Source organism: Lobosporangium transversale (genome assembly GCF_002105155.1).
Source record: "Lobosporangium transversale strain NRRL 3116 chromosome Unknown BCR41scaffold_46, whole genome shotgun sequence".
Lineage (NCBI taxonomy): Eukaryota > Fungi > Mortierellomycota > Mortierellomycetes > Mortierellales > Mortierellaceae > Lobosporangium > Lobosporangium transversale.
Window position 1 is genome coordinate 13160 of NW_019029024.1, and position 25395 is coordinate 38554.

The 25395-nt window shown below is 43.1% G+C and overlaps 8 protein-coding genes across 8 annotated transcripts; 1 reads left to right on the forward strand and 7 right to left on the reverse strand.

Annotated features, from left to right (window-relative positions):
- Positions 1 to 332: 332 nt before the first annotated feature.
- On the reverse strand, positions 333 to 3109 carry BCR41DRAFT_168242 (RNA polymerase III subunit RPC82 helix-turn-helix domain-domain-containing protein). The gene is made up of 6 exons (XM_022019693.1): positions 2839 to 3109; positions 2619 to 2671; positions 2102 to 2510; positions 1725 to 1948; positions 1397 to 1549; positions 333 to 1262 (listed from the first exon to the last, which is right to left on the reverse strand). Exons 1-6 carry the CDS (start codon positions 2849 to 2851, stop codon positions 417 to 419), a joined length of 1698 nt encoding a protein of 565 aa, XP_021877453.1. The 5' UTR covers positions 2852 to 3109; the 3' UTR covers positions 333 to 416.
- Positions 3110 to 3974: 865 nt separating this feature from the next.
- BCR41DRAFT_311662 (hypothetical protein) lies at positions 3975 to 5679 on the reverse strand (the record flags this gene model as incomplete). The annotated part of the gene is made up of 5 exons (XM_022021048.1): positions 3975 to 4370; positions 4475 to 4773; positions 4879 to 5017; positions 5259 to 5432; positions 5572 to 5679. Coding segments are annotated over 5 exons (1116 nt in total), but the record flags the coding sequence as incomplete, so codon positions are not given.
- A 4273-nt stretch (positions 5680 to 9952) lies between these two features.
- Positions 9953 to 11915, reverse strand: BCR41DRAFT_168270 (hypothetical protein). Its single transcript, XM_022019694.1, has one exon. It carries the CDS (start codon positions 11706 to 11708, stop codon positions 10209 to 10211), a length of 1500 nt encoding a protein of 499 aa, XP_021877455.1. The 5' UTR covers positions 11709 to 11915; the 3' UTR covers positions 9953 to 10208.
- Positions 11793 to 13377, reverse strand: BCR41DRAFT_311729 (kinase-like domain-containing protein; the record flags this gene model as incomplete). Its single annotated transcript, XM_022021050.1, has 5 exons — positions 11793 to 11844; positions 11967 to 12489; positions 12593 to 12848; positions 12949 to 13030; positions 13139 to 13377. Coding segments are annotated over 5 exons (1152 nt in total), but the record flags the coding sequence as incomplete, so codon positions are not given.
- A 2462-nt stretch (positions 13378 to 15839) lies between these two features.
- Positions 15840 to 18972, reverse strand: BCR41DRAFT_361032 (hypothetical protein). Its single transcript, XM_022025435.1, has 3 exons — positions 18808 to 18972; positions 18239 to 18683; positions 15840 to 18112 (listed from the first exon to the last, which is right to left on the reverse strand). Exons 2-3 carry the CDS (start codon positions 18647 to 18649, stop codon positions 15869 to 15871), a joined length of 2655 nt encoding a protein of 884 aa, XP_021877457.1. The 5' UTR covers positions 18650 to 18683; positions 18808 to 18972; the 3' UTR covers positions 15840 to 15868.
- BCR41DRAFT_168282 (hypothetical protein) lies at positions 18882 to 20433 on the reverse strand. The gene has a single exon (XM_022019695.1). The coding sequence runs from the start codon at positions 20277 to 20279 to the stop codon at positions 19065 to 19067; it is 1215 nt and encodes a 404-aa protein (XP_021877458.1). The 5' UTR covers positions 20280 to 20433; the 3' UTR covers positions 18882 to 19064.
- Positions 20434 to 21024: 591 nt separating this feature from the next.
- BCR41DRAFT_168286 (Mad3/BUB1 homology region 1-domain-containing protein) lies at positions 21025 to 21810 on the reverse strand. Its single transcript, XM_022019696.1, has 2 exons — positions 21161 to 21810; positions 21025 to 21084 (listed from the first exon to the last, which is right to left on the reverse strand). The coding sequence occupies exon 1, from the start codon at positions 21754 to 21756 to the stop codon at positions 21190 to 21192; it is 567 nt and encodes a 188-aa protein (XP_021877459.1). The 5' UTR covers positions 21757 to 21810; the 3' UTR covers positions 21025 to 21084; positions 21161 to 21189.
- Positions 21811 to 22843: 1033 nt separating this feature from the next.
- On the forward strand, positions 22844 to 24745 carry BCR41DRAFT_361034 (uridine kinase family-domain-containing protein). Its single transcript, XM_022025436.1, has 8 exons — positions 22844 to 22957; positions 23120 to 23139; positions 23261 to 23417; positions 23527 to 23623; positions 23739 to 23844; positions 23926 to 23968; positions 24089 to 24189; positions 24305 to 24745. Exons 1-8 carry the CDS (start codon positions 22885 to 22887, stop codon positions 24662 to 24664), a joined length of 957 nt encoding a protein of 318 aa, XP_021877460.1. The 5' UTR covers positions 22844 to 22884; the 3' UTR covers positions 24665 to 24745.
- The last annotated feature ends 650 nt before the right edge of the window (positions 24746 to 25395 follow it).

Sequence of the window (25395 nt, forward strand, 5' to 3'; positions counted from 1 at the left end):
AGGGACATAAAAGCAAAAAAAGGATCAAAGGACCAGAGTGATGAAACACTCTCGCCATCACCACCTTTGTCCTCTTCGTTATCATCTGAATCACCTTCATCTGATACAATGGTTGAGTCCGTTGAGCCTGTTGAGCCTGCTGAATCTGTTGAATCTGTTGAATCTGTTGAATCTGTTGAATCTGTTGAATCTGTTGAATCTGTTGAATCTGTTGAATCTGTTACCACCAGCTCGAGATTCGCAGTTTTGATGCCAGCTTCAGCTTGAAGAAAAGTAAAATGTTTGTTTGTCACAAATAAAAGAATATAGTATTTTTTTTTCTTCTTCTTCTTCTTGGACTGAGCTCATAGATGACTATATTAAACAATGCACCCAATAGGCCGTTGCCCTATTTCATTATTATTCATTATCCCTCCTTAGTACTCTCGCAATGTAGCCACCATTTGTGCTAGTCTCAATTCCTGTACCTCTAAAACTTCTAAAACTGTATGCAATGCTTCCAATTCCTTTCTCTCTGTAGCGTTCAGTAAGGACTGATCTGCCTTGACATCCGAACGTTCACATTTCTCCAACAGAATCGCTCTTTTGTTCCGTTCTACAAATCGTCTTTGCCTCAGGTTGCCCATCGTATGGTAGAGCCGGCCCACTATAGTATCTACAGATTTCTGTAATAAGACTTCCCATAGATAAAACGTCCGTGAAGGTGTGCGTTCATTCGTCTTTGGAACCTCTTGCAAGCTCAGGACTCCGAAGGTGCACAACGTAGTCAATTTTTCTCTTACATCCTTGATTGGCATCATCGAATATCTTGAAATTTGCTTTTCCTCTAATTTGCCTTTATCCAGCAGCATGTTCATGATCCGCACATAAGGAGCTCCGAAACGTGCTGTGACAATGTCTCGAATCATGTTGAGCTTCAAGATCCTGACTGCAGTCTTGAGGCTTACAATATATTGACCACTTCTTCCTGCGTCCTTCCTTACAACACGCATTGCGTCCTCCTCTAGCAATTGAAAATATTTCTCAAGACATTCATAAGGCTTTGGTTTGATATTGCTGGATCCCAATTCTTGCGGGTCAAACTCAAGAGTGTCGACCATATTGACATTTGTGGGCAAAGCACTGGAAAGAAGCGCATGACTGACAGGGGTCGTAAAGTCTTCCTTGACGTTGATCATCCGTTCTTCTGCTAATCCTAGCATTGTCTGCATGATAGCTGTAGCTGTTGGATTAAGTCGATTCTCATAAAGCTTGGCAATTTCCTAAAACGTTGTTGGTATTTAAGTGATTGTTATTTTCGATGGATTAATTCAACTTGACTCTATTTCTGTCATCAACTATCTCACACCGTGCAAAAGATAAGATAAAAAAAAAAAAAAAAAAAGGATCGACTTACTGTGTTACGCCATCTGATAATAAACCGCTCAAAATTAATCTTAAAAAACACATCTGTTTCCACTACTTCGACAATGACCAAATCTTTATCTCTGAGTTTAGCACGCTTGCTACCACTGTAATCATCTGTCTCCGTTGATTCCAATGACCGTTTCTGGATTTAAATGTTTATGATAATTGAAAAAAGGAGAGGAAAAAAAAAAAAAAAAAGGAAACGAATACTATTAGTTCACATTGTCCCACTTTCCACTTCATTGCTTTAGCCATCTTTAAAGCATCCTTTACTTTTTTTTTTTTTTTTTTTTTTTTTTTGTTTCTCAGCCCCTTACCAATCCAATGATGCCGCTATTCTGTTCCTTCGCCTTTTGTACGTCTAGGTTCTTGCGAATGCTGGCAAGTTCCGCGGCAGTTGGAGGCATTGCCATCTTGTCCGTTTCTTTCTTTTCCTCCGCCATATCTTTATCTGTTTCTGACAACGAATCTGAGGGCCGAACAGCTATCAGGCATTTTTCCTTGACCATCTTTGTAAACACCTTCTTGATAGAGGAGGACCCTGTCATTGATAGATCACAAAAGGAAAAAAAAAAAAAAAAAAAAAAAAAGCAACAAGCGCATGCGTAAATATCTTTTTTTTTTTTTTTTTTTTTAAATCAATAATATGATCAAAGGGAAAAAAAAAAGAGACAAAGACAGATGTTGAAGTTACGTTGTTCTTGTGCTTTTGAAGACGTTGTCGTAGAGGGTGCCGAAGAAACTGTCGTTGTTGATGATGATGGTGGTGATGGGTGATTGGCCAGAATCTCCTTTGTGCAGTCTTCGATTGTCATCTTGCCATGCGCCAGCAAAGTCAATGCGATCAATCCTCCATCATATTGATACCAATCATGTGCATCCTGAAGAACTCTAGGGATCAAGGTCCGGTGCAGCAACTCGGATCGGTTGATCTCGTAATAGGTCACAATCCGGGTCCGTTCCTGCAACTCTGCATAAACTGCAATGTTGTGCTGGATCATCACAAGTAGACATTCGCGTACTTGTCGCGGTTTCAGCTGTGTTAGCTGCACGATCTGTCCAACAGGCATACGACCCTTTCGGAGAAGAATATTTGCAACTTTCTTTTAAGAAGAAAAAAGTAAAAAGAGGTCAGATCATGTATAAAAGTTAAAACCAAAGGTTGGAATAAGGAACGTTTTCTATTTCATAGCAGTGAAACTTTTTTTTACCTCAACAGTTGGGCCAAAGTGTTCCCTCACAATGAGGCGGCACAATCGACTCTCTAAAATGAAATGCGAAATCAATTATGAACATGACTGAATTGTCCATACCCCGTATTGTGTAGGGTTTCTTTGCGTAATTGCTGACACACTCTTCTTCTGCCATAAATGTCGATTTACTATTTTTTTTTTTTTTTTTTTCCTTTGCCTCTTCTTCCATAATGCCTACCATTTCTGCTCATGGTTGGAGATGGAAACCAACGTTGTTAATGAGATACTTATTGTAAGCCTACAATTAATGTCAGTGTCAAGAAAATACTTTGCTCTTGTTGCTATTTCATAGACGCAGTCGTCTTTTTTTTTGTTTTCTGTGGTATTTAAATGCAAAGCCACCATGCTCTTTTAACGACTGCGCCTTTTTGACACATTGGCATGGGGAGCTGTGCTCCCTTAGGATAACAGTTCTGAGCAAGGAAAGGATGTACACCATAGACTTCTGTAGGGAGTTGCAAATTGTAAGCGAATAGGGTGAAATGTCAGGTATGCGGGTATCATGTGTCTTTTTTTTTTTTTTTTTTTTTTTTTTTTACCTATTCCAACTTAGTCTAATTATCACAAAATTGCATTTTTAAATCTGAATACAATGACTACCTGGGAACCATCCTGTGGCATCCTTTCCAACCTTTTTCCCAAAATACCAACCGTTGTCATTCAATCCAAAAACAACTATACTCTCTCCTGCTTCAAAATTCAACTGTCTCTCCTCGGTCGAGCTATACGGGTAAATAGCTGTGCACTCAAATAATGCCTGTGCAATACCAATCTCATCCGCATCCATCCCCTCATCTAACGCTGGCGGTTTGCTATTTATAAAGTCCTCATATTCTGCATTGTTGCCATTACTACCTCCGAATCCAGAGTTGACTGAATATGACGAAGATGATACAGACAAACGTCGAGCGCCAAATGCTCCACTGCCAAAGAGTTCATGATCTTCTAAAGATATCACTGAACCATCATGGAAAATCGACTCTGGTATCTCGAATGGGTTCTCATCCTCTCCAGGATAGTATCGTGGCTGAGGTTGGAGCGGCGATTGGAGTGATCTAGCACCCGTTGAAGGCGAATCCATCAGTCCTCCACCACCACTTTGTGAGCTGGATTTAGAATGCCATGACGTCCTCTCATAGTCAGGAGTGTGAAGTGGAGAAGGAGAGGCATTCGATGATGATGAATTGCGAGACCTAGCTCGTAGGCTTCTGGTTCTACTCCTGGTTCGGTGTAGCGCAACCTCACGCATGTCTTCAAATGCCATTTCTTTTTTAAGTAATCAAAGTATGAAATTTTCATAACAGATCGTTAGTGTTATGTTTTTTTTTCTTCATAAAAAGGTGCTGCTAAATAAAACAAGTAAAAAGCCTTACCATGCAATGAAGAAACATTTCTAATCAGTGATACTCTTTCCAGTCGTGCTAGGGGTCCATCATCCCGGGTCATGGCTGCAATGTAATCTTCGCAAATATTCATCGAAGCCACATAGCCTGCAACATCTCTCGATGCTGTTGGGTCAATACGAGCGACATAAAAGTCTAGAATCTTGGCCTTGACCTGTGAATAAAAGAACATTTGTACTTTGCTGAACTCCATGACTATCAGATCAAAGTATTGCGTCGTCAGACCCAGGAACTTTGGCAGCTCATCGAGCAATTGTTCGTTAATCGCCGTATATGCTGCTGCCGATTCAAGCATGTTTTTGTCAATCTATTGTACAAATGGTTAATAAACTGTATCAAATGTAATCAAGTCACGAATACAGCTAGAACAGTCTTGTTTTAACATTACTGAAAAAATAAAAAAAAACGTACAGTGTCTCCACGTTCTTTCATGCCTCGGACATTGTCATAATCCAGTAGTTTCTTCTCTCGCTTTTTCATGACCTGAAGTGGGCCAGCAAATAGCTTCAAGAAATTTTCAATACCCTTGTAAACGGTTTTTTTGAGCCTAGCTTCCAGTTCTCGTCCAATGGTTTTCGAGAACTGCGATAGACTCCTATGGAATTCACTGACTAAGATAATCGAATGGCTTTCATTATTTCGATGGATGGGTACCATGTTGTATATTTCCCGAAGCGTTAACGCATAAGCTTCCTGAGTGTCAAAGTATTCTGATATTGGTAAGAATAAATAAATATATACAAAGTTAATAAACAATAATGATAATAGCGGTATCAATATACGACTATTTATTTTACATTTTGAGATATACTTACGTTTGATGGAAACTAGCCATGCTAGAATGTATTTAGCAAAGTCGCGGGCAAGGCGTTGCTGCAGATTGAATTTCTCTAAAAGAGCCTCAAATAGAATATCAACCGTGACATCTGATCCACCAACAGCTTGTCGAAGTTGCTGAGTAGTTCTGGCGAATTTTTTGTTGAAACCATGACTGTAGAAGTAGAAAGAAGAGTTAGGAAAAAAAAAAAAAAAGAAAAAAAAAAAGAATATCAACAGCAACAATTGAGCTCCATCTTAGAAGAAAACACATACACAATCTATGATGGAGAGTTTATTAAGAATGGAAAGAAGGTACAAAGAAGAAAAAGTCAGTATGAATATTCAACGATTAGCAAGTTTCAAAGCATAAAGATACTCGAATGGTCCTTACATCGGAGTCGTTCTTCTTTTTTGGTCCAACAATCTTTTCCACAATATCCTTGCGTTTTTTGATATCATTAATTTCTTCCGCAATGTGCAGCATTTCCTTTTGCAATGATGCAATGCTTTCAAAATCCACATGATCCGGTGGCGTCAGTGCATGGATTTGCTGTTAGGTTGGTTGGATACGACATATACAAAAAAGAGTAGCAGGAGTTAGGAGTGACCAGAGAAAAAAAAAAAAAAAAAAAAAAAAAAAAGAGCGGAAAATTGAGGAACCAACAGTCGAATATTTGTTATTGCCATACGTTAATCAGCAATGGGTACTTGAGAACTCGTTGTACAGGTTTAATCAGCATGCTGGCCAAATCCCAGGTTGTTGTTCGCCCTTGACACTTTTCTGTACACGCATCAATGAATTCCTTCAGGTCTTTTCGACTATCCAGTTCTTGAAGGTGTTGTGCTGATGCTTCCTGTCTCTTACAGTATTCCGAATATACGCGCCTGATCCTGGAAGTCTAATACATTTACAAAAAAAAAAAAAAAAAAAATCCCGTACAATACACCATCTATTCGTTAGTAAGAGAATGGTAGTATCAAGAGAGTATCTCGACATTAGGAAATCAATAAAAACAAAAATTACCATTTGTAAAAAGGCCTCGCCAACGAATGTAGTTGCATCGTTATACTCCTCATCAGTGGCCCCTCCACAAGCTGGTGTAAGGAGCGCAACGAAATCCATTGTGAGCTCAATAACCTCGTTCAAATTCATAAATATAATCTTTTCGTCAGCTTGTGTGAATAGATGTGATTCTGCCATGTCTGTCATATAGACCTATTTCTCAAGATGGAATAAACGTAAAAAGATCCAAGGATAAGGAAATATATAAATGAGAACTCTCATTTTGCCGTACACTGTTACACACCGGTAACAAGAATGTATCTGATCAAAACACTGGATCGAGAAAAAGAAAAAAAAAACTAACCTCTTGTAAAAGCAACATGTCCTTCGAAAAGCTAATCTCAGTCTCAAGTAATTCACGGATGACTCTCCGTCTTTTATCCACCCGATGCTTCCGCTCCTTCTCCTCTGGCGACTCATCTGCTAGTGACAGCGGTGAGGAGGACGACGACAAGATGGAGCTATTGGAACGTGATGGCAGCTTGGGTAGTGTAGATCCTAGTGGCGATTCTGGGCGAGGTGCAGCGCGCTGAGGCGCGGGCGGGGCTAGTTTGCCAAGATGCAAAGAGTCTCTTCCAGAGGCGACAGGCCGTCCATGGTTACTATTGTGCCTCGACTGTTGGAAAGCAGAGTTGCGTTTAACAATGGATGATGTGCGAACTGGGACCGATGGTCGTACTGGTGCTGAAGCTCGTCGTACTAATGAAGACCCTGATTCGTCCTCATCACTACCCATGAAAGGATTTCTCTCAGATTCTGGTGAAGGAACTCGTGGCGATGGCGATGTTTCAGGTGGCGTAGGGGTCTTTGAAATCAAATTGGGCTTGATAGTGGATGAAGGTAGTCTAGGCAATTGCTTGGAAGGATTCAATGGTAGTTGGGGGGACGAGGACGACGATTGTGATTCAGAAGCGTAAGGAGAGGGTATTGAGGACGGTTGAGGCGAATCGCTTCTTGTAGAGGAACTAGTATTAGTGTTGATTGAATCCAGGGACATATGGGATGACCGAATTGGTGGAGTAGTGGCACCTGTAAGGATGGGCTTAGGGGAGTTGACGGGGGGTTTAGGTTTTGGTCGTGTTGCGCCCTATGGGGAACCATAGTCGAAAGATAATGGTGATGGGGTAGATCAAAGGATGTTAGTGTCGAAAGCAAAAAAAGAAAAAAAAAAAGCTATATTATATAATATTCAATCATGCTCAACTATGCGGGTCGATAGAATGAACATCCCAATTGCTTACAGGTTTTGGTTGAGACGGGTTGGGTATGAATCCATGCGACTGAAAGCGTGCACGTAAATTACCAAAGTCTGGCTGGCTATTATCAATCCCATCCCTTGAGGTAGTTGAGTCATTACCGTTAGCGTTATCTTTAGGAGGAGGTGTAGGTGAGGAGATCGATCGTCGCCTGCTATTCTCGCTACTACTGTCATTGCGATTGTTATTATTGCTGCTATCGATGTTTAGACTACCGTTTTGGGCGCGTGAGTGCGACATGTAATTGGGTCGTCCCGAGCCAGTGCCTCCTCGTACAGGCTCCCTTCCCGCTGAATCTCTTGTGAAGGATCCTGCTGTGTTGCTTGCTCCTGACAGAAACAGCGGTGAGCTGTTCTGCTGCCGCTCAAAGGTCTTTCTCAGTTCTCCGAACGCATTGGATGCTGGTACACCGTTATTTGTGACTGTGATTGGTCGAGTCCGTTGAGAGGTACTCGACGAAGTTGAGGTCGAGGTCAGGAACCCGTTGTTTGTGGCGGTGGGAGGGGTTGCAACATTGTCTATGGGGACAGAAGCCAGTCCACTTGGCTTGGGTTTGACAGGTGGCGGTGCTCTTCTTTCTGCGCCTCTACTTGCGCTGCGATTGAGAAAGGATGAGTCTGCAGACTGCATGTTCATTGATGATGAAAGACTCAGGGGTGGTTACAATTCCCCTTTACTGTTCAATAGAAAGGATCAGTTTAATCAAAGGTGGCTGAATGAATAAAGAATAATAGTATAAAAAAGTCTATTATAAAAACCAAGGTAATTTAAGAGCAGAAGAAAGAATGCTGAAACAATGAAGAGAGGAAAGGAGTGGAGAGAAGAGGAAGGGTGTTGATAGGCCATAACCCACATCAATTAGGTCTGTTTATCATTCATTCAACAACATACAGCACTGTCGCACAGCCCGTACAAACACGTCATAGAGCAAACTTTTTTTTCTTTTTTTCTTTTTTTTTTTTTTTTCAGTGGCAACTCATACCTCCTTATCACATCCATACTTTTATGCTTCTGCAACAATAGCCATTGTTGTTAGCAATTAACTATAAACCTTATGAAAGTCAAGCATTGATTAGAATATGTACACAAACACCTCTTGCTCTACCACCCTTACAAAAACACCAGCCTCTGATACATTAACATTTAGCTTCTCTCTTTTCAGTAACTCGAATTTCATATATTTATCCTAATCAAAAGATTGTCCATAAACCATTGAACACCAATATAACATATTCGAGTATTAAAAACCTTCATGATTCACATCGATGGCATTTCCCATCATGAAAAATCTGCGCCTAAAAGGGGTCCGAGAGAAAGCGCGTCGATCCCTTAAGAATGGAATAACAGAACAGCGTCTAAATGGGCTTGGAGTACGCAGGAACTTATTAGCGCCACATGGCACTAACTGCCAGGACCCAAGGAGTCGTTCACCCGATATATGCGTGAGGATGATTAGAATATTGTAGAGTGCAGATTCGAAGAGACTTTGCCATCGTGAACGATACTAATGTTAAAATATCTCGCAGTAGTAATATGATCGTGTATGACAGTATCTATCAAAACAGAATGATGTCCTATTTCACATCACAAATTCCTCGTGCATGATGGCTCCAGTTCGCTACGATTCCTTCGTCAATCCTATCTATCCCGAGGGTAGCTGACGACTTTGTGCATTGTTGCGGTAGCCTTGGACGAGAAACCAAGCAATCAGGATGGATGCGGGGCTCTCTCGTGGGCACAAAGAAGGTTAATTTGGATAGGGCTATGACATGGAGGCCCATTAGTCTGGGCGTTGGCATGGTAAATAATAATGTGAAACGGCAAAGCCTTATTCATGCTCACAAAATAAAATGTTTATACCAGAAAGCTATCGGCTATTTTGCCGGGATTGTACCTGAATCGCACTTAGCGGCAGAAAGTTGCTTGAAAAATATGTTCGCGAGAGCCAAAACAGTGGTGCTAGCAACCTGAATGACGATTTTGATGAATGACGGGCAATTCCAGTTCCTGTTACGGCTAATTAGCCTTGGTTTCTTGGAAGACTATCCTCGATTTCATAAGATGGATAGCAATGACTAATAGAAGGTACTCAAAACGGCGCCACCATATCAAATGAACGCCACCATACCAAATGAACGCCATATTTTGCTCTTTCATGCCACTACCGTAGTCTATATATGATATATATCTCAAAGAATCTCTGTAAAGCCAGAATATATATCAATTGTCGATCATTCCAGCAGCTTAATCTGCTTAAAAGCAAAGTAACATTAACAACAAAATAATTACCAACGTCAAATTTACATCTCAACTACTGGAAAATAAACTGTTTCAAGTCGATCGACTGCATATCATCGTAGGTTGGAAATCGTTAAAGTTTTCGACAAGAGCATCATCAACGGATGGCAACAGCTGTATCTCTAACTAATAGGCAAGAATAGGAGGCTTTCTCTGATGGAGGGCAGTATCAAAAGAGGTTTTGAACGAGAGACATCGACCAAGGAAGAGCCTAGGAATACACGATAAGCGGATAGTCATTCTTTGCATGTTAACGAAGACACGCCTAACATGGGATTGGAATCGACATAGTGCCATGGAATGGTAGCGTGATTTTCATCTACTTTAAATCCTCTCTTCCTCTCTCTATTGTCCGATCTTGCCTCCGCCTTCAATATTCTTTATCGCTTCTATCTCATTACACATTACACATTGCTCATTGCCTGATAGATATATACTTGATATTTAGTTTTTCTTTTATTAACATGTCTATTAGTACAATGTGCATGTGTGGAGTACATGTCTGTGTCTGTGTCTGTGTATTTTGATGAGGTCACGCAGATAATGAATAAAAAACTGAGTGTTATATTGTACAAGGAAGATGATGGCTCAGATAATGAGCTTTTTTTTTTTTTTTTTTTTTGGTTTGTTTTCTTGACAGCTCTTTAAAAAATCATTGAATCTGTCTTATGAAAGCATCGAAGTGTCGAAATGTGGTTCTGCCGTGTTATCATGTCATAGACGAGAGTGTCGACGTTGAAGAAGGTGGTGATAGTGATGAGTCCGTTGATAATTTCAGCTTCTTGGGTGGAGGGGGGAAGGTTGCTCGCTGCTCCTGTTGTTGCCCCTGTTGCTGCTTCTGTTGTTGTTGTTGTTGTTGTTGTTGTTGCTGATGTGGATGATGTTCACCCTCCTCATTTTCACTCTCACGATCCCGATCCCTTTCTCGATCCCGCTCTCGTTCAGAATCCTCTTCGTACTCGCCTACTGACCGCTCACGTCGTCTTCCATGATGCATTGAGTAGTTGTCTACCCTATCAATATCAATCTCACGATCACGGCCTCGTTCCCCATATCGAGTTCTCTCATAGTCCCGCTCTTCTTCTCCACCCATAGGGCCATACTCTCGATCTCTTCCGCGGTCACGATCCCGATCTCGGTCACGGTCACGGTCGCGATCTCTATCTCTATCTCGACTTCGAAAGTCTGCATAATCTCTATCAGCATCGCGATCACGGCCCCTGTCACGATAATAATAATCATCATCATCATAACTTCTTTCGCGAGCACGGTCTCTGCTTCGGTCGTAGCCGCGCCCTGATCGCTCTCTGTAGCGATCATAGTCGCGATCTCTGTCACGGTCTCGTCCACCCCTGTCTCTATCACGATCCCTAGACCAATCTCTTCCACGATAATCGCCCCGTCTTCTACTATAATCTCGATATCGATCACGCTCTCTGTCATGATCGCGATCGCGATCCCTTCCATAGTCATAGTGTCGACTACGACTATAATAATCGTATGCATGGCCTGCACTCTCATGGCTGTCATAGTAACGCTTAGTATGATCTGGAAGAGGGGGAGGGATAGAGCCGCGATGATGATCATCGTTGCTAAACGAGCCTCGATGATGATCTATCGCATAGGGATCTGCTGGTTGCGCAAGCGGTACCACAGCTGCGGGTGGTTGCGTCAAAGGACCGTGTCTAGATGGATCGTATGTTGCAGTATGTTCGCCGTAACGGTTTGACATGGGTCCACCATTTACAGGATCATGAGCAAATGGCTTCATTGCCTGATCAGCAGCGCGTTCAGCATACATTGGATGGACTGGAGGAAGAGGAGGGACCGAGAGTTGTTGTCCAGGAGCTGGCGGAGGGACATTTCGGTAGTCCGGCACTATAACTTCTGCTGCACGACGAGTAGCTAGTGCTTGAGGCGCTGATGCAGCTGAATAAGGGAGGTATGATGGGGATACGGCAGGAAGTGCAGTGATAGTTTCGACTAACGCAGGTGGCTGGTTCATGACAATATCCGGCTTTTGCTCTACAGGAACTATACTACCTTCAGAGCCCGCGGATCCTGACATGACAACTAAACCGACGGGAACCGCAGCTGGGGCGGAGACACTGACCGCGCTGGCTGGTTTCAATTCGCCACTTAAGACATGCTTCCTTGAGCTGGGTGGGCGATTTGGGTCGTTTGGCTTGACTTGCTCTAAATGCTCCATTCGATCCCCATCGCTGGGGTGTCGTGGATGGTGTGGATGATGTGGATTGTGCTGGTGCTGCGACTTGGGTTTTGCATTGGCCTTCTTTCGCTGCTTGGACTCATACTCGTGCCAATCGCCTTCGATCTTGGGTAATCTAGTAAAATAAGCGCGTAAAAAAAAAAAAATCAGACGCAATATTGCAACACTATCCTACATAAATCCTACAGGCGGGGATTTGAATAAACAAGTATAACAAAATCCAGCTAAAGGTCATACTCTTCTGGCGTGCATGCAGCAGGCTCTTCTTTGGTAAAGTAGTCGAAGTTGGTCAATGCCTCGACAGCCGTTGGTCGGCGCTTAGGATTGAGGCTTAATAGAGCCTCGGCTAAATCTAAAGCTGCTGGGCTCATGAGCTTGCCAAATAGCTCACGGAATTTTGAAGTTCTCGCCTCAGAGTTTAAGTGCTTGATCAACTCATACCACGGGAGTTGATCAACATCTGGCCAAGTATCTTTTTGGGGGGTTCCCATCGTTTTCCAAATATTATCCAATTGTGTAATCTCATTGTGTCCCTGAAATATCGGCTTGCGAGTAAAAAGCTCTACCATAATACAACCAGCGCTCCACATATCAACCTCTGGCCCATAAGCTGTTGCTCCAAGAATGAGTTCTGGAGGTCGGTACCATAGTGTGATGACACGATTCGTGTAATCTCGTTTAGTCTTCTTCTGAAAAACGCGCGCAAGTCCGAAATCTGCCAACTTGAGTTCGCCCAATTTGTTCACCAGCAGATTGGAGCCTGTTACTCGAAGCAAACCCGTCAATATGTGAACAATATTAGTAGTCCTATCGAGTAGGGTACATAGGCGCATCGCTCTTGCAAAAAGATGTGGATAGCTCACCTTTAATATCACGATGCAGGACACCCTTGTGATGCAAAAACCCAAGGCCTTCAAGCAGTTGCTTCATTAAGCACTTGATATGTTCCGGTCGGAATTTTAGATGAGGATGCCCTAGAATTCCCGTTAGATCGTGGTCCATGTATTCAAATACCATGTACACCGCACCTTTCGATACCATAAGCTCCTTTAAACTGACAACATGGCGATGACTTAGGGACTGTAACAACTTAATCTCTCGCATCGCGGTAATAGGGAACTGTCCGGTAATAGCCATAGGACAAAAAAAAAGTTAATTATCCTTCCATATAAAAGTACAATAAAAAAGAAAAAGAGGAAAGAGAAAGCTTTGCACGTACCCCATCCTTCTCAGCCTCCATGCGAATCCTTTTGAGCGCAACATACTCTCCTGTCTGTTTGTTCCGGGCTTTATATACTTTGCTGTTGACGTCAAGAAATAATGAGTAGTTGAAGTGAAGTGCAGTTAGTAAATTTTTGCCTCCGTATTATAGCACAGTCAGAGAATAAAGCCAAGCATTGAAGCCATACCCGTATGTTCCTTCACCAACTTGTCCAACGCGCTCATACAAGTCTTCTCCTTTGGTCGCTGGCGCTAGTACAGGCGCCGGCGCCGGCACAGAGTTAGGCACAGGAACAGGAACAGGAACAGGGATAGTATTATGGATAGGGGTAGGGATAGGAGCTGCTGCAAGGACAGGGACAGGCGGAGCAGCGATATGCTGTTGAAGCCCAGGATCTACGGCTGGATATGGAGCTACATACGCCATTCCATGGTGATCAGTGACAGGTGGCCGTCTTCCATCGGGATGCATAGGGTTAGGGCCATAGTGAGATCCCATCGGGTATCCGGGGTCAGCCTGTATTCTTTGGCTCCCATTCTCTGGGTATCCATAATCATATCGGTCCCGATTTCTGGGCGATGGCGCACGGCCGTGACGGTCGTAGTCAGATGAGTAGTGATGTCCTGACCATCGACTTGAGCGTCTACTATCGTATCTGTGGTCGTCCTCTGAGCCATGCCAGGCATCTCGATAATGTGATGACCGGGAATGACGGTAGTAATGCCCATAAGGCCCATAGTAGTCATCATCTGCTGTTGATCTACGCAGAGGCGGAGGCGGGTTGCCACTGGGATGAGAATATGCAGGCTCAGCTGGAGCAGTTGCTGCTACAACAGATGGGGCCGCTCCTGATACTACTGCAGATGAATTTTGAGGTACATATCCATGAGGAGCGACGGGCGGAAGAGGTGGTGGTGGTGGAGGAGGATGTACATTGGAGGGGGGAGTGGCTATTGGCGCCCCAGAAGCCTGAGCTGGTGGTATTGGTAATGGAGGGGGAGGTGGGGGTGGAAGGCGGGACAGAATTTGATTTGGTACTGTCGATTCAATTGGTTGTTTACTGTTCTGGTCAACCTTGGACGGATCTAATACAAATGACGAATCATGCATAGTTCTGTTCGCCCCAGGCCCTGTCAACTGTGCTTCAGTTGATGATAAAGCAAGCGCTGGATTTGCCGCTTGCTGCTTTGAAGGGTCTACAGGAGTTGAAGGAGCGGGTACTCCCGACATCTCATTCTTCAATAACGCCGCAGTAGGTACAGGTTCAGTAGTATCTACTGTCAGAGCGATGGGAATGGTGGTTTTGTCATCTCCAGATATTATCTGACTATCGCTAGGTAGTGCCGGCTGATTTACGGGTGCATGCTCAGCAGCAGAATGGTCGCTGCTGGGAAGATGGGGTGGTCGATACGAGTCTACATCCTCGGAACTAGTATTTTTTTCTATATCAGCATCCCTGTCTCTATCCCGGGGCGCTCGATCCCTGTCTTCCCAATCGTAGCTTGCTCTGTATCTGTCACTATCATAGTCATAAGTACGGGATCTCTCCCAGCTCCTGTAGCGGTCTTGTTCACGCTCATTATCATGCTCACGGCCCCGTCCGCGCCCACGATCATAGTCATACTCTCGTGATAAGTGGTCCTGACCTTTGACGGAGCGTGACTCACCGTCTTCATCACCAGATTTCCATGGAGCTCGCTCACGCTCACGCTCACGTTCAGGATCCTCATATCTTACACGCGAATCTTCGTAATCATAGTCACGATGAGACCTCTCATGTTCTTTATCGTCGCGATAATGTCTGTCATGTCTATCATGCCTATCATGTCGATAGCCTCTATAGTCGCGATCACTTGGATGGTCCACCTGATAGCGATAATCCCTATACCCACGGTCATGCCGGTAGTCCCTGTCGCGTTCATAGTCTCGTTCGTGGCTTCTTTCACGACTGTATCGGTCCCGATGGCGCCCTCGGTCGCGTTCCCTAGATCGATCATAACGGCTCCTAGAATAACAGTCTCTGTCCCGCTCTCTCTCCCGCTCCCGTTCTCTTGAACGATCCCTGCGATCGCGACTCTGTTCTCTCCTCCAGTCTCTGGTGGCACCATAGTCGCGAAATGTGGGAGGGTTGGCAGGCTCCTTTGGAACAATGTCCTGAGCCAATTGAGGTTTCCTGCCTAATATCTCATGCTGTAGATCTAGCTCCCTTTGCAACTGTAAAGCTGCAGCTGACGCAGCAGCAGCAGCACTTGTGCGCCCAGATGCCCTACTAAATGACGAAATAGAGTAGCTGTTGGAGTACAGTGATTCTGAAGCGCGCGCTGATTGGAAAGGTAAGGCTGGGGTTGGCAATGGTTTGGCGACTGCAGGCACCGTAAACGATGGTGTAATTACTGGAGGTCGCGTAGTAGACGGTGATGTTATCGTCGTTTCTGCTAGTGTGGCTGTAACTGCAGAAGTCGTAGCAGTGTTAGTAACATTAATAGTGGTATTATTATTATTAATAGAAGCCGCCGCTGTTGTAGGAGAAGCAGTTGAAGTAGACGAAGTTGTAATAGCGAGAGTTGTCAAGTCTGTGGTGATCGTCTGAGCTGGTGCTCCTGTGGTGGGGTTTAGGGCTCCTTCGCTGACAGTTCCGGTGGCTTGAGGTAGCCCGCGAGAATCTGGTTGGTCCTCATGCATGGCGCAGTTGCGGTCAGGTTGAGGTTGATCCTGAGGGCAAGACGTGAGAATAGATGGTTTGCAAGCAAATGTACAGACCACGATGGAGACCAAAAAAAAAAAACTCGAGCTTGGCTATTCCATGACTGGGATTTTTGGGCACAATGCACACAGTGGAATAATATACAATCGCACGTGCAGCGCATATCGATTTGTAGTCATGTGTACAATTTATTTAATTTGGCAAATGCACAATTTATCCCGGGCTCTGAACTTTGTTCGTTAATGCCTGCACTATCTCTAATAAACCCTTGGTTCGGATCTCCTCCAGCGCCTGTAATGCATCGTCTAGTGTAATAGTGCCCTGTCGTTCAACATGTCGTATGATGATCGGCAAATGGGACATTACTGAGTTGTAAGCTGTGGCAGAAACATGGCAGTAGTGCTCTTCCGTTGGGTAGAAATCATCAACAGTGACATGCTCGCATTGCGTATTATCAATATTTGGTATTGGTAACTTCGTGTCGCTATTACTAGCTTCCACATCTAACCCTTTGCTCTCGACATGATCGTCTTTTACAACCACTCTGTCCCTTGATGCGCTGCTCATGGCCTCCTCGATCTGCTTCCAGATTCGTGGCGTAGGGCAACGACAGTGTTTCCAACCCCATGAGTTATAAGTCCATTCTAGCCAAAGTTCTCTTGCGGTCATTTTTGAAAAGTCTTTTTTGATAAACAAATTGGGCTCCCATAGCATGACAAGTTTCCTACGAAAGATTCGTCTCTCACTGTTCTGCAACTCTACTACCTTCAAATCTTTGAGAGTCCGTTGGGGTATACCCCATTCCGAAAATGGTTTAATCAATTTCGGTCTCCCTCGGGAATGTATCTTGGTTTTTCCAGTACTAATGCCCGATCCCGACGAGCCACCGCCCTTGGCAAATGCAATAGCCTCAGCTTTTTTCTTATAGAAAGTGGGAAGTGTTACTCTCCATCTCTTCAATGAATCAGGTTTCGATCGTGCTCGAAATGATTCGCTTTGTGCACTGGTACTCGACCCTAGGCCAGTGGCTGTTGATTCCAGGGCTGTTCCTAATATTAATGCTCTTCTAATCGAGCTTAGCGTAGCGGTATTTGTATGGGTGATGCCTAATTCTCTCGGAATTCTTATGCGGGTTGACCTGCGCAACAGAGTTGTGCCTTCGTCCGGAGTTTGGAAAGTACGTTGTACACCTTCATCCGAAGCATGCATACAGATGGGGTCGGCCTCTTGAGTTGGCATACTCTGTTCTTTTGCATTATGATTCACAGCTGCCTGTGGCCTCTCCTGACTATTATCATAAGGTTCGATTTCGCTGTTTACTGCATTCTGGTCAAGGCTTGAAGATAGTTTTCTTCGTTTCGTCGCTTCAGCTTGAGGTAGGGACGAAAGTTTATCTTGACTCGTAATTGAGCCGACCAATGGACGTTGGGTTTTGTTTAGTATTTCGTTATTTTGAGGATCAATCTCTCTGAGTTTGATCACATGCTCCTCTTGCGGTTGTTCTGTTTCCGACAATTCTCGTATTTTCCTTGGCCGACCACGCACTCCTTGTCTTCGTTCTACCTGTTGCAATTCTGCTCTCAGGTGCTCGGGAGGTGGATTTCCAGATAACAATTGGCTATCCATGTCAGTATGGTTGTCATTTACTCCATCCTTCCTATGTTCAAATGAGAGTTGTGTGGGGTCAAACTCGTCCGAACTATATTCCTCTTCCTCTTCAGGTTGCTCGAGATTGCGATGAGGATGCCATTGGTCGTGCTCTTGCGATGAACCGTATTTTTCTTTATGTGTATGTCTGTGTGGTTTCCTCACTCTCCGTTTCCCTCTTCGTCGGCGTCCTTGCCCATAGAGCTTGTCCTCAAGTCGTTCAAACATTTGCTGCATTTCCTCAAATCTCGCTTCCAAGTGACGGGTATGCTCACTCTCGCTACTAAATTTAGGCTCCAAACGAGCTCCTCCGTGACAACGCCCTTGTAAATTAACTTTATCCAACTCTGATGTCAATATAGCTTTGGTTCCTTCGGGATTTTGTGATTGCTGCGAGTGCCTATGGAGCTCTTCTGATCCGGATTCCAAACCTTCAGTGGCAAGCCCCGCTTCTTGCTCGTATGAAGCATGCTGCTGTTGCTGTCGGATTTCACTTTGTGTATTAGGGATATGTAATAGTCGATGTGGGACAGCCACTGAAGACAGGAACATTCTTGTTGATGTTGACTCTGCTGAGGAGAGATGCGTGGCGCTGATTGGAAGAGATAGTGCGGGCGGGTCGGTTACTTCTGCAACATCTTGTTTCTTCCAGAACTCAAGCACAGGTCGAAGCAAGACATCAAGTGCTGGATCAGTGTTGGTATTCCCTTCAGATAACCCTCTTGATTGGACGACATAATCCATGTACTCTATCATTTTTTGAGGGGTAACTCGATCTTGATCATAAAACTTTTTCGAGGCACACCAATCCTGCCAGGCATGTTAGGATTCGTCGATGTATTAGATATTACTCAAAGTAGTAAGAAAGAGTAGAAGGAAGAAAGATGGAGGACTGAAAGTGGCGTATCGGATGCATTGACAACACCTGCACCTTACCTTCCATACGCGGACGCCTTGTTCAAGCATCTCGTCTTCTAACTGTCTTATCCTTCTCAAAGTTTCTTCTTGTAGCTGATTTCGTTCACGTGCAAGTCTTCTCATGTTCAAAGTATACTCGCTAAATAAATCAGTGTTACCACTGCTTATACTACTGATGCTGACGTTATCGTTGCAATTGCTACTAGTTGCGCACCCATTCTCGAGTGGCAATGATATAGGTGATGTCGACATGTTGTCTGAGGCAGGATTGTATGCAGCTGTATGACGTTCCTCGCGTGCATATTGCTCCCAAGGTTTGTCGCTGATCTGACGGTCGAACTCAAATTCACTCGCCAGGGTATTTTTAATGATGACTTTGTTCTCACGCTTCTTAAGAATAGTGGGTTGCCGACTTCCCGAGCTTAACATTCCAATAGTTGCTCTTTTATCTAGACCAAAAACACTGTAAGGTAACATAGACGTATAAAATTAGGATGTCCATACAAAGAACTATTTAGTAATTTGCATAAATATAACCAGGCAAAGCGGCGATTCATTTTGGTGCAAATGCAAATTCCATTGGTTACTTGGAGTTTCCTGACGAACATCAATTGCAAGATCCTTCTCTTTCTTTTGAGCAGTGAATATTGATAAAAATAAAATAAAACAGGTAGAATGCACACAGGCGCATGTGCATTTGAATGAGTAAAGGCTAAGAAAAATATTGTGCGATAAAATAAGCAGAATAATTTTAATAGCAACCTGCCGATGTGCTTAATATACTACGCAAGACAAAAAAAAAAAAAAGTCTGAAACTTGACAAAAAAGGCGTGTTCAAGTTTTGCTAAAGTAAATCTTCGTGATCTAAAAAAGGCGGAGGTGCCTCATCTTCAAGCATGGGAATATTTAAATCAGAGTCAAGATTTCCTGTATCGTCGCAAAAAACTTGAAGCGTTCGTGTGGATGGGATATCGTTTCCTATTGAGGACGCGTTTTCTGTATCCTGCAGACTGTGGCTTCTCATGCCCATAGATTCGCTATCTTCAACGTAGCTTGCTTCTTCACTTACATAGCGCCATGTGTCCTCTACTTGTTCTTCCATTTGGTGATGTTGGTGTTGTTGCATCTGGCGAACCTTTTGTTCGATGACCATGGTGATATCAGACTGTCTACGACTAGGATCGGATCTGAAGGGACTTCTCTTATTTGGAAGAAATGACAATCTATTGCTTTCTCCTTCTTCAGCTCGCTTCCTCTTTAGTGCCTCAATATCCTGCGTGATTGTCGATGGAAAACCCTGTTCTAATTTCCTAAGAAAATCCTCTGTTTTATCCCTAGCCTGGTCATCATCTTCATCGTATCCGTCTTGAATTTCGTTCTCCAGAATCTCGTATGATGGAGTAGTAAACTCCCAAGGGATGTTTGGGATTGAATAAGCCATTGTAAACTTTTCCAGCTCATCTTCCTCGACGCCTTGACTGTCTTCAGCGCTCCACTGTGAATCCATACTTCGCCTTGAGCGCGATCGATCACTAAAGATCTTGTTCATCTCTGCTGACGCATATTTGGTATGCAGAGTGGGAGATGATGCAGTCATACGTCTAGCTGTGTCAAAAACCCGGTCGTCAAAATCCTTTGGGCTTGTATGCAGTAAAGACTTGGCCTGCGAAGATTGTTGAGTATTGCTATCTTCAGTGCTATAATTTAGGGTTTGTGGTGATGGAGCTACTGGGATACAGTGGTATTTATCGCTTTGTTGATTGCCTGTGTTTGGACGTTTGTCTGGTGGCCTTGAGTGCGGCCTCCCTGAGTTCTCCTCAGTATTGATATCAGATGCATAGCATGATTGTCTCGCTCTAATTTCTTCAATCGAAAATTCATCCACAGCAACATATATCTGCTCGAGATCAATCATTAAGCGTTCCTGGGTGCCTTTTTCGTTCTTCGTAATAGGGAATCGACTTAATTTTTTTTCAGTATGTTGAGACGATGAGAATGGTATTATACAATGCTCTGTCTGGTGCTCAGGTGGCTTTTTCTCGTCTTGCGACTGTCGCATAATCGATTCGTGTAAAATCGGCTCGCTTAATATTGAATTAGATGCTACTTCCGAGCCTTCAATGTTGCCTATTAATCCACTTGATGCTGCTGATGATGTCTGGTGTTCTGTCACAGTCTATAGGAATGAGTTAATAAACATTTCTATCATCAATTAGTGCCATCTTCTTTTTCAACATCGTGTTCAAAGCACCATTGACCATTCGGAGGACAGTACACTATCTGGATCACGGTAAATTTGAAGCTTTGGATAGGGTCGCTTGGGAAGGGTATCTTCAGCTGTCAGTCTTGTTCCTTTCCATGACATAGCTTCTCTAATATTTTCCTTTCTACGAACATGATCTGTGCCAAGATCCTTCCATGGAGCACTTTCGTGGGATGTATTGGGCTCTTTTACATGTCGAGGTCGGTCACTCAAGGAAGACTGAGCACTCCGATCAGAAAATACTTGAAGCCTGGCATTTGGACGCTGGTAGCCAGATGATGATGTTGATGACGATGAAAAGTTGGACGAGCTAATTGGTGCATGCCCCAAAGACGTCTCGTTGACGTGTATGGATTCTGAATTAGAGATCTTGGTGCCAAGAACTCGGCGATTGACATTAGATGACGTGGCAACTGGATCTGCCGGACGAGATCGCTGTGGCATACGAGTCATGGTCGAGTCTTCTAGAGCCCTCCTTTCCTGCTCCTGATGGAAAAGTTCAGCCCTCCTTTCAAACTCCTCAAACAGCCTTTTTAAACGGCCCAAAGGGCGAGCCCTCCTATGAATGCCCAGCAGAAAAATCTCCTTTGCCTTTTCATATCTAAAAAGAAAAATGGTAAGGTTATTATTTGATGGATGATTAACATGTACATAGATGACAACCACCATTTCATTACAATAGGTTATAGCGCAATTGCAAGGAAACTCACTCCTCTTGTGACTCCAAATAGTCTGCATGTTCTTCATAAAACATGGCGATTTCATTCCCAATCTTGTTGGTCTCCATAAAACTGAAAACGTCCATCGGGAACTCGATCTTCTCTGAATATAGAATAAGCAGCTTCACGTATCGTGGGTCGTTCCTGTAACGCTCCTCATCCTTGAATGTTTCAATTGCTTGCTCAAGTAGCGACACCAATCGAGAATCATGTCCCTGCGCTCCGCTTTGAGGATAATTCTCGATCGTCCAACTCACGTATCGCATGTATGCATCCAAAGGGTCCTTTAGTTCATCGATTCGATCGAGTTCGGCCTGAAAACGCTGATGTTGTAGCGCCAGTTCGTGTGCACGATCAACAGGTTGAGTACTAAAGAGGCGACTAAGGACTTGTGCACTACGACCCTGCCTGATGGGCTGAATATTTTCTTTCTCAAGTTCAATGGCATCAATGTCAACTACATGAGAAGGAGAGAATGAATCGCGTGGAGGCGAAGGTGGTAAAGAACGCTCTTTGCTATAGTCTTGGTGGTGTTGCTGCTGTTGGTTCTGCATTCCTCCTTGAATCACGTATACGTTGCTCCAATGATGTGATGAATGTCAGAAACATTGTTTTTGTTTTAATATTGTAGTCAAAACAAGTTGTGGGGTTTTTTTAAGTAATTATCACGTGCCTCGGATGAAAATCCGCTTACTGTCCAACGGACCATCACATTGAAAAGTTATCTTTCGATCAAGGTACTGATACTACTACATCATCCGTAATTTATTGAGGCTTTTTTTTTAAAAAAAATTCTATCTATGATCATAACATGAAAACCTTTACTTGACCTTGATCATGGCAATGATATAAAAGACACTAGAAAAAATTCTGTAGAAAACAAATAGAAAGATAAATAATTATCAATACTTGCTTCTGTCTTCGAGAATACGTGCATGTTAATGCCTCCGTTTAGGTATATGCATCAGTTGGAACAATTGGAAAATAAAAAGTTGGTAATCATTCTCTATCATGATCCCTAGGGTTCTCATCATATGCATGGAGGACTGGAAACTTGAAAAAATATGAATATTATATTTGTATATTATATGAGTAAAGTGCTTACGAACCTTTTGTACAATTGATCCTATAAACTTCCATGGGTCATGTTATTTGGCACTCTCAATAATACTATCGAGTCATAGTAGGCATAAATTAAAGAGAAGATACATTTGTCAGCAGCAAGTTCAATTAATAAAAGAGAAAATTAAGCTGATATGGCTTCCCATAGAGCAATATTCTGCTGATCTGTATATACAGGATCAACAATATGGATCAGAAATAGTAGTGGAAATTTGTCTCATCGGCCTGCGAAAGCCTCTGAAGTAGCAAATATATATTCAAACATCATAAGAGGAGAATGTATGCTTTAAGGAAAGTGCAGCATGCTGCGTTGTGAGAATAAAGTATGTGAGTATTCTTACCATAAAAATGTATTGAGAGTGAAATGGGAGTGAAGAATGAAGCGATGAAAAAGAAAAGATCAGAGATCAGAAAAAAAACTTGTCTTTTGATACAATCAAAAACAACAAACACACAAATACTGAAATCACGGGATTTGTTTCTATGATATCCTCCTGGACCTGACCTTTGCTTTGTTACAAGCAAACTGCTTGCTATCCGCCACACATTCATTCATTCAGATGAGTATCTCACTGCCACCATCATTCAGCTACACCCTGCCTGCATCAAATGTCTTTGTCATTGGACTGGCTGGTATGACCTTGCGACTATAGGTGGTTCAGATATAGAAAGGACGGGAAGGCATAAAAAAAAAGAGAGAGTCCCAGAAGTCTATTTGCAGTAGCTGTCTCATACAGAATATGACCTACTTGAACTGACGCCCTTGCTCTTTTAATCCACACCCTGGCCCTATAGGTGGTGCTGACTCAGGAAAGGTACATAGCTGCATTTTACGAGATGGCAGCAGGAAAGAAGGGGTCTTCTCGACATTTAATAATTGAGATACTTCCCGCAAAAAAAAAAAAAAAAAAAAAATGATAACTATTATTATTCTAGGAAGCTTTCTGCAGAGTTTTGATTGAGCAACTGCAAAAAAATCAAGTCGTTGACAGCAGCAAAGCTCTATTGCTTCATCTGCACGACTTTTACAGGGAGCTTACAGAGGACGATCGCGTCCGCGCCGCAAATGGTCTCTATAATTTCGACCATCCAGGTAAGCTAATGGTAACCCTTGTAAATACTAAATTCATTGAGAATGAAATGATATCTCATGGATACAGGATTTCTGATTAATATGGTTTTCCCTGTGCTGCAATATACAGATGCATTCGACTGGGACTTATTAGCCCAGGTGATGGATGACCTCAAAGAAAGAGTTGCTACCAAGTTTCCCAAGTTTGATTTTGCGACAAAGAGTCGGTAGGAGCTATTTTAATCCGCGCAAATGAAATAGAGTATAGGGGTTAACTATCAGATGTCATTAAACCCATGAATACATTGCAACTCGTATGCTCTGAAAACGAAATGGATATAGATCATATGAGACGCGTCCCAAGGACTTAGAAAGTCCCAGTGTAGTTCTTTTGGAAGGGATTTTTGTTCTCTACAGTCAGAGGATTCGTGATCGCCTGAACATGAAAGTACGTATGCGAATGTGAAACTTGTGTGCAAATCTTGTACCTTTACTTAATACTTACTAAACCGAGGTATATAATGCGTAGCTCTTTGTGGATGTGGATGATGATGCGCGTTTAGTTAACCGAGGTATAAGAACGATCCTTTTCACACCAGTATTATTTACTAAAGGATATGTATCAATTGTCTTGATGAGCTCTGTTAACAAAATGGTTTGGGACTTACCAATCCTCTCTCATATCACTTTAGTTGCTCGTAAGGTTGCTGAGCCTAGTCCGGACTCTGTTGACCATATTCTTACTGAATACATCCGCTTCGTAAAGCCTGCTTTTGACGACTTTATTCAACCGGTAAGCTATCAAACAACAGCCACAAGTGCGAGAATAAATTTCTTTTAATGAAGCTGCTATACTTATGCAAGCCCATTTTTCTCCCTCTTCCTGCCATTTTGGGACAATCCTATAGACTAAGAAGTGGGCGGACATTATCATTCCTCGTGGAGTTGAGAACATTACTGCTATTGAATTGATTACTTCGCATGCTGCCGATCTGCTGGGTCGTCAACAGCAACCCAACTCTACTCGTCCTTCACGCATTAATTCTTCGTCAACTGTGTTGCAGGAGATGTTGAGCACTCCGACATCTAATGCTTCCTCTACTTGCCCATCCCCTCGCTCGCTTTCAAGGACAGCTGTATTGAACAGCGCCGGTGGTAACAATGGTAGTGATCCATGCTCACGCTCCAGTCTCAATTCCTCGCCTATACCGAGGAAGGATGTCCTTAGTGGATCAACCGATAGCTTGTACAAGCCTGTGCCAGAGTGAAATATATATATATAAGCAAGATTGCGCAATGAGTGCCAAGATCTTGTACAGCAATAAACTAGTCTTCACTTTGATTTAGTGCATTTTTTTTTATTTATTTATTAAAATGTAAATCCTTGAAGCATTCGTGCAAAGGCCTACAAGAGTATCAGTTTAATTATGATTGGCATATTAGAAAAAATTCGTTGATCCATTATGTTGCAACGAAAGAAAGAAAGAGAGCATCGACAGAAACTGACATTTAACTTGATGCAAACAATGACACACGTACTGCTTTGGGCACTGGTCAGTGGGTCAGTGACCCGGGTCCTCCGTGTGTAGTCTTTTGTGAGTAAAGCAAATCTCTGGCGATTGTTCACCTTAAATATGAGGACACACTCGTTTGTTGGCGTTGATGGATTCATTCTGTCCAAACAAACGGGCAATCAATAATGAGCTGCATGCAAAGTTAAAGATAAGAGAAAGTATACATATACATGTATAATAAAACACACGCATGCTGCTGATCGCTTTCATTGCCACATCATACCCTGCATGGTATTACTTGCTACCATTAGACGCAGATATACTTGCGATTCTTATCATAAACAGCCCTTACATGGACCATGGACGGGGCTTGTCTTTCCATGACCGAGCGTGTTGAATATTGGGCAAGATGTTCATCAGGTTTGATCAAATTTCTGTTTGGACGAACTTGCGAGACCTTGTAGGTCTAAAAATCCCAGGAAAAG

Excerpts from the sequence above, each read along its gene's own strand:
- BCR41DRAFT_168286 (XM_022019696.1), bottom strand. The coding sequence starts at position 21,756 with ATGCAGAACCAACAGCAGCAACACCACCAAGACTATAGCAAAGAGCGT.
- BCR41DRAFT_361032 (XM_022025435.1), bottom strand. The coding sequence starts at position 18,649 with ATGTTAAGCTCGGGAAGTCGGCAACCCACTATTCTTAAGAAGCGTGAG. Across the intron at positions 18,113-18,238 it reads AAGGCGTCCGCGTATGGAAG|GATTGGTGTGCCTCGAAAAA; the intron begins GTAAGGTGCAGG and ends CATGCCTGGCAG.
- BCR41DRAFT_361034 (XM_022025436.1), top strand. The coding sequence starts at position 22,885 with ATGAGTATCTCACTGCCACCATCATTCAGCTACACCCTGCCTGCATCA. Across the intron at positions 23,418-23,526 it reads CTATAATTTCGACCATCCAG|ATGCATTCGACTGGGACTTA; the intron begins GTAAGCTAATGG and ends TGCAATATACAG. Across the intron at positions 23,845-23,925 it reads GTGATCGCCTGAACATGAAA|CTCTTTGTGGATGTGGATGA; the intron begins GTACGTATGCGA and ends TATAATGCGTAG.
- BCR41DRAFT_168270 (XM_022019694.1), bottom strand. The coding sequence starts at position 11,708 with ATGGAGCATTTAGAGCAAGTCAAGCCAAACGACCCAAATCGCCCACCC.
- BCR41DRAFT_168282 (XM_022019695.1), bottom strand. The coding sequence starts at position 20,279 with ATGCGACAGTCGCAAGACGAGAAAAAGCCACCTGAGCACCAGACAGAG.
- BCR41DRAFT_168242 (XM_022019693.1), bottom strand. Across the intron at positions 1,550-1,724 it reads ATAGCGGCATCATTGGATTG|AAACGGTCATTGGAATCAAC; the intron begins GTAAGGGGCTGA and ends ATTTAAATCCAG. Across the intron at positions 1,263-1,396 it reads TTATCAGATGGCGTAACACA|GAAATTGCCAAGCTTTATGA; the intron begins GTAAGTCGATCC and ends ACAACGTTTTAG.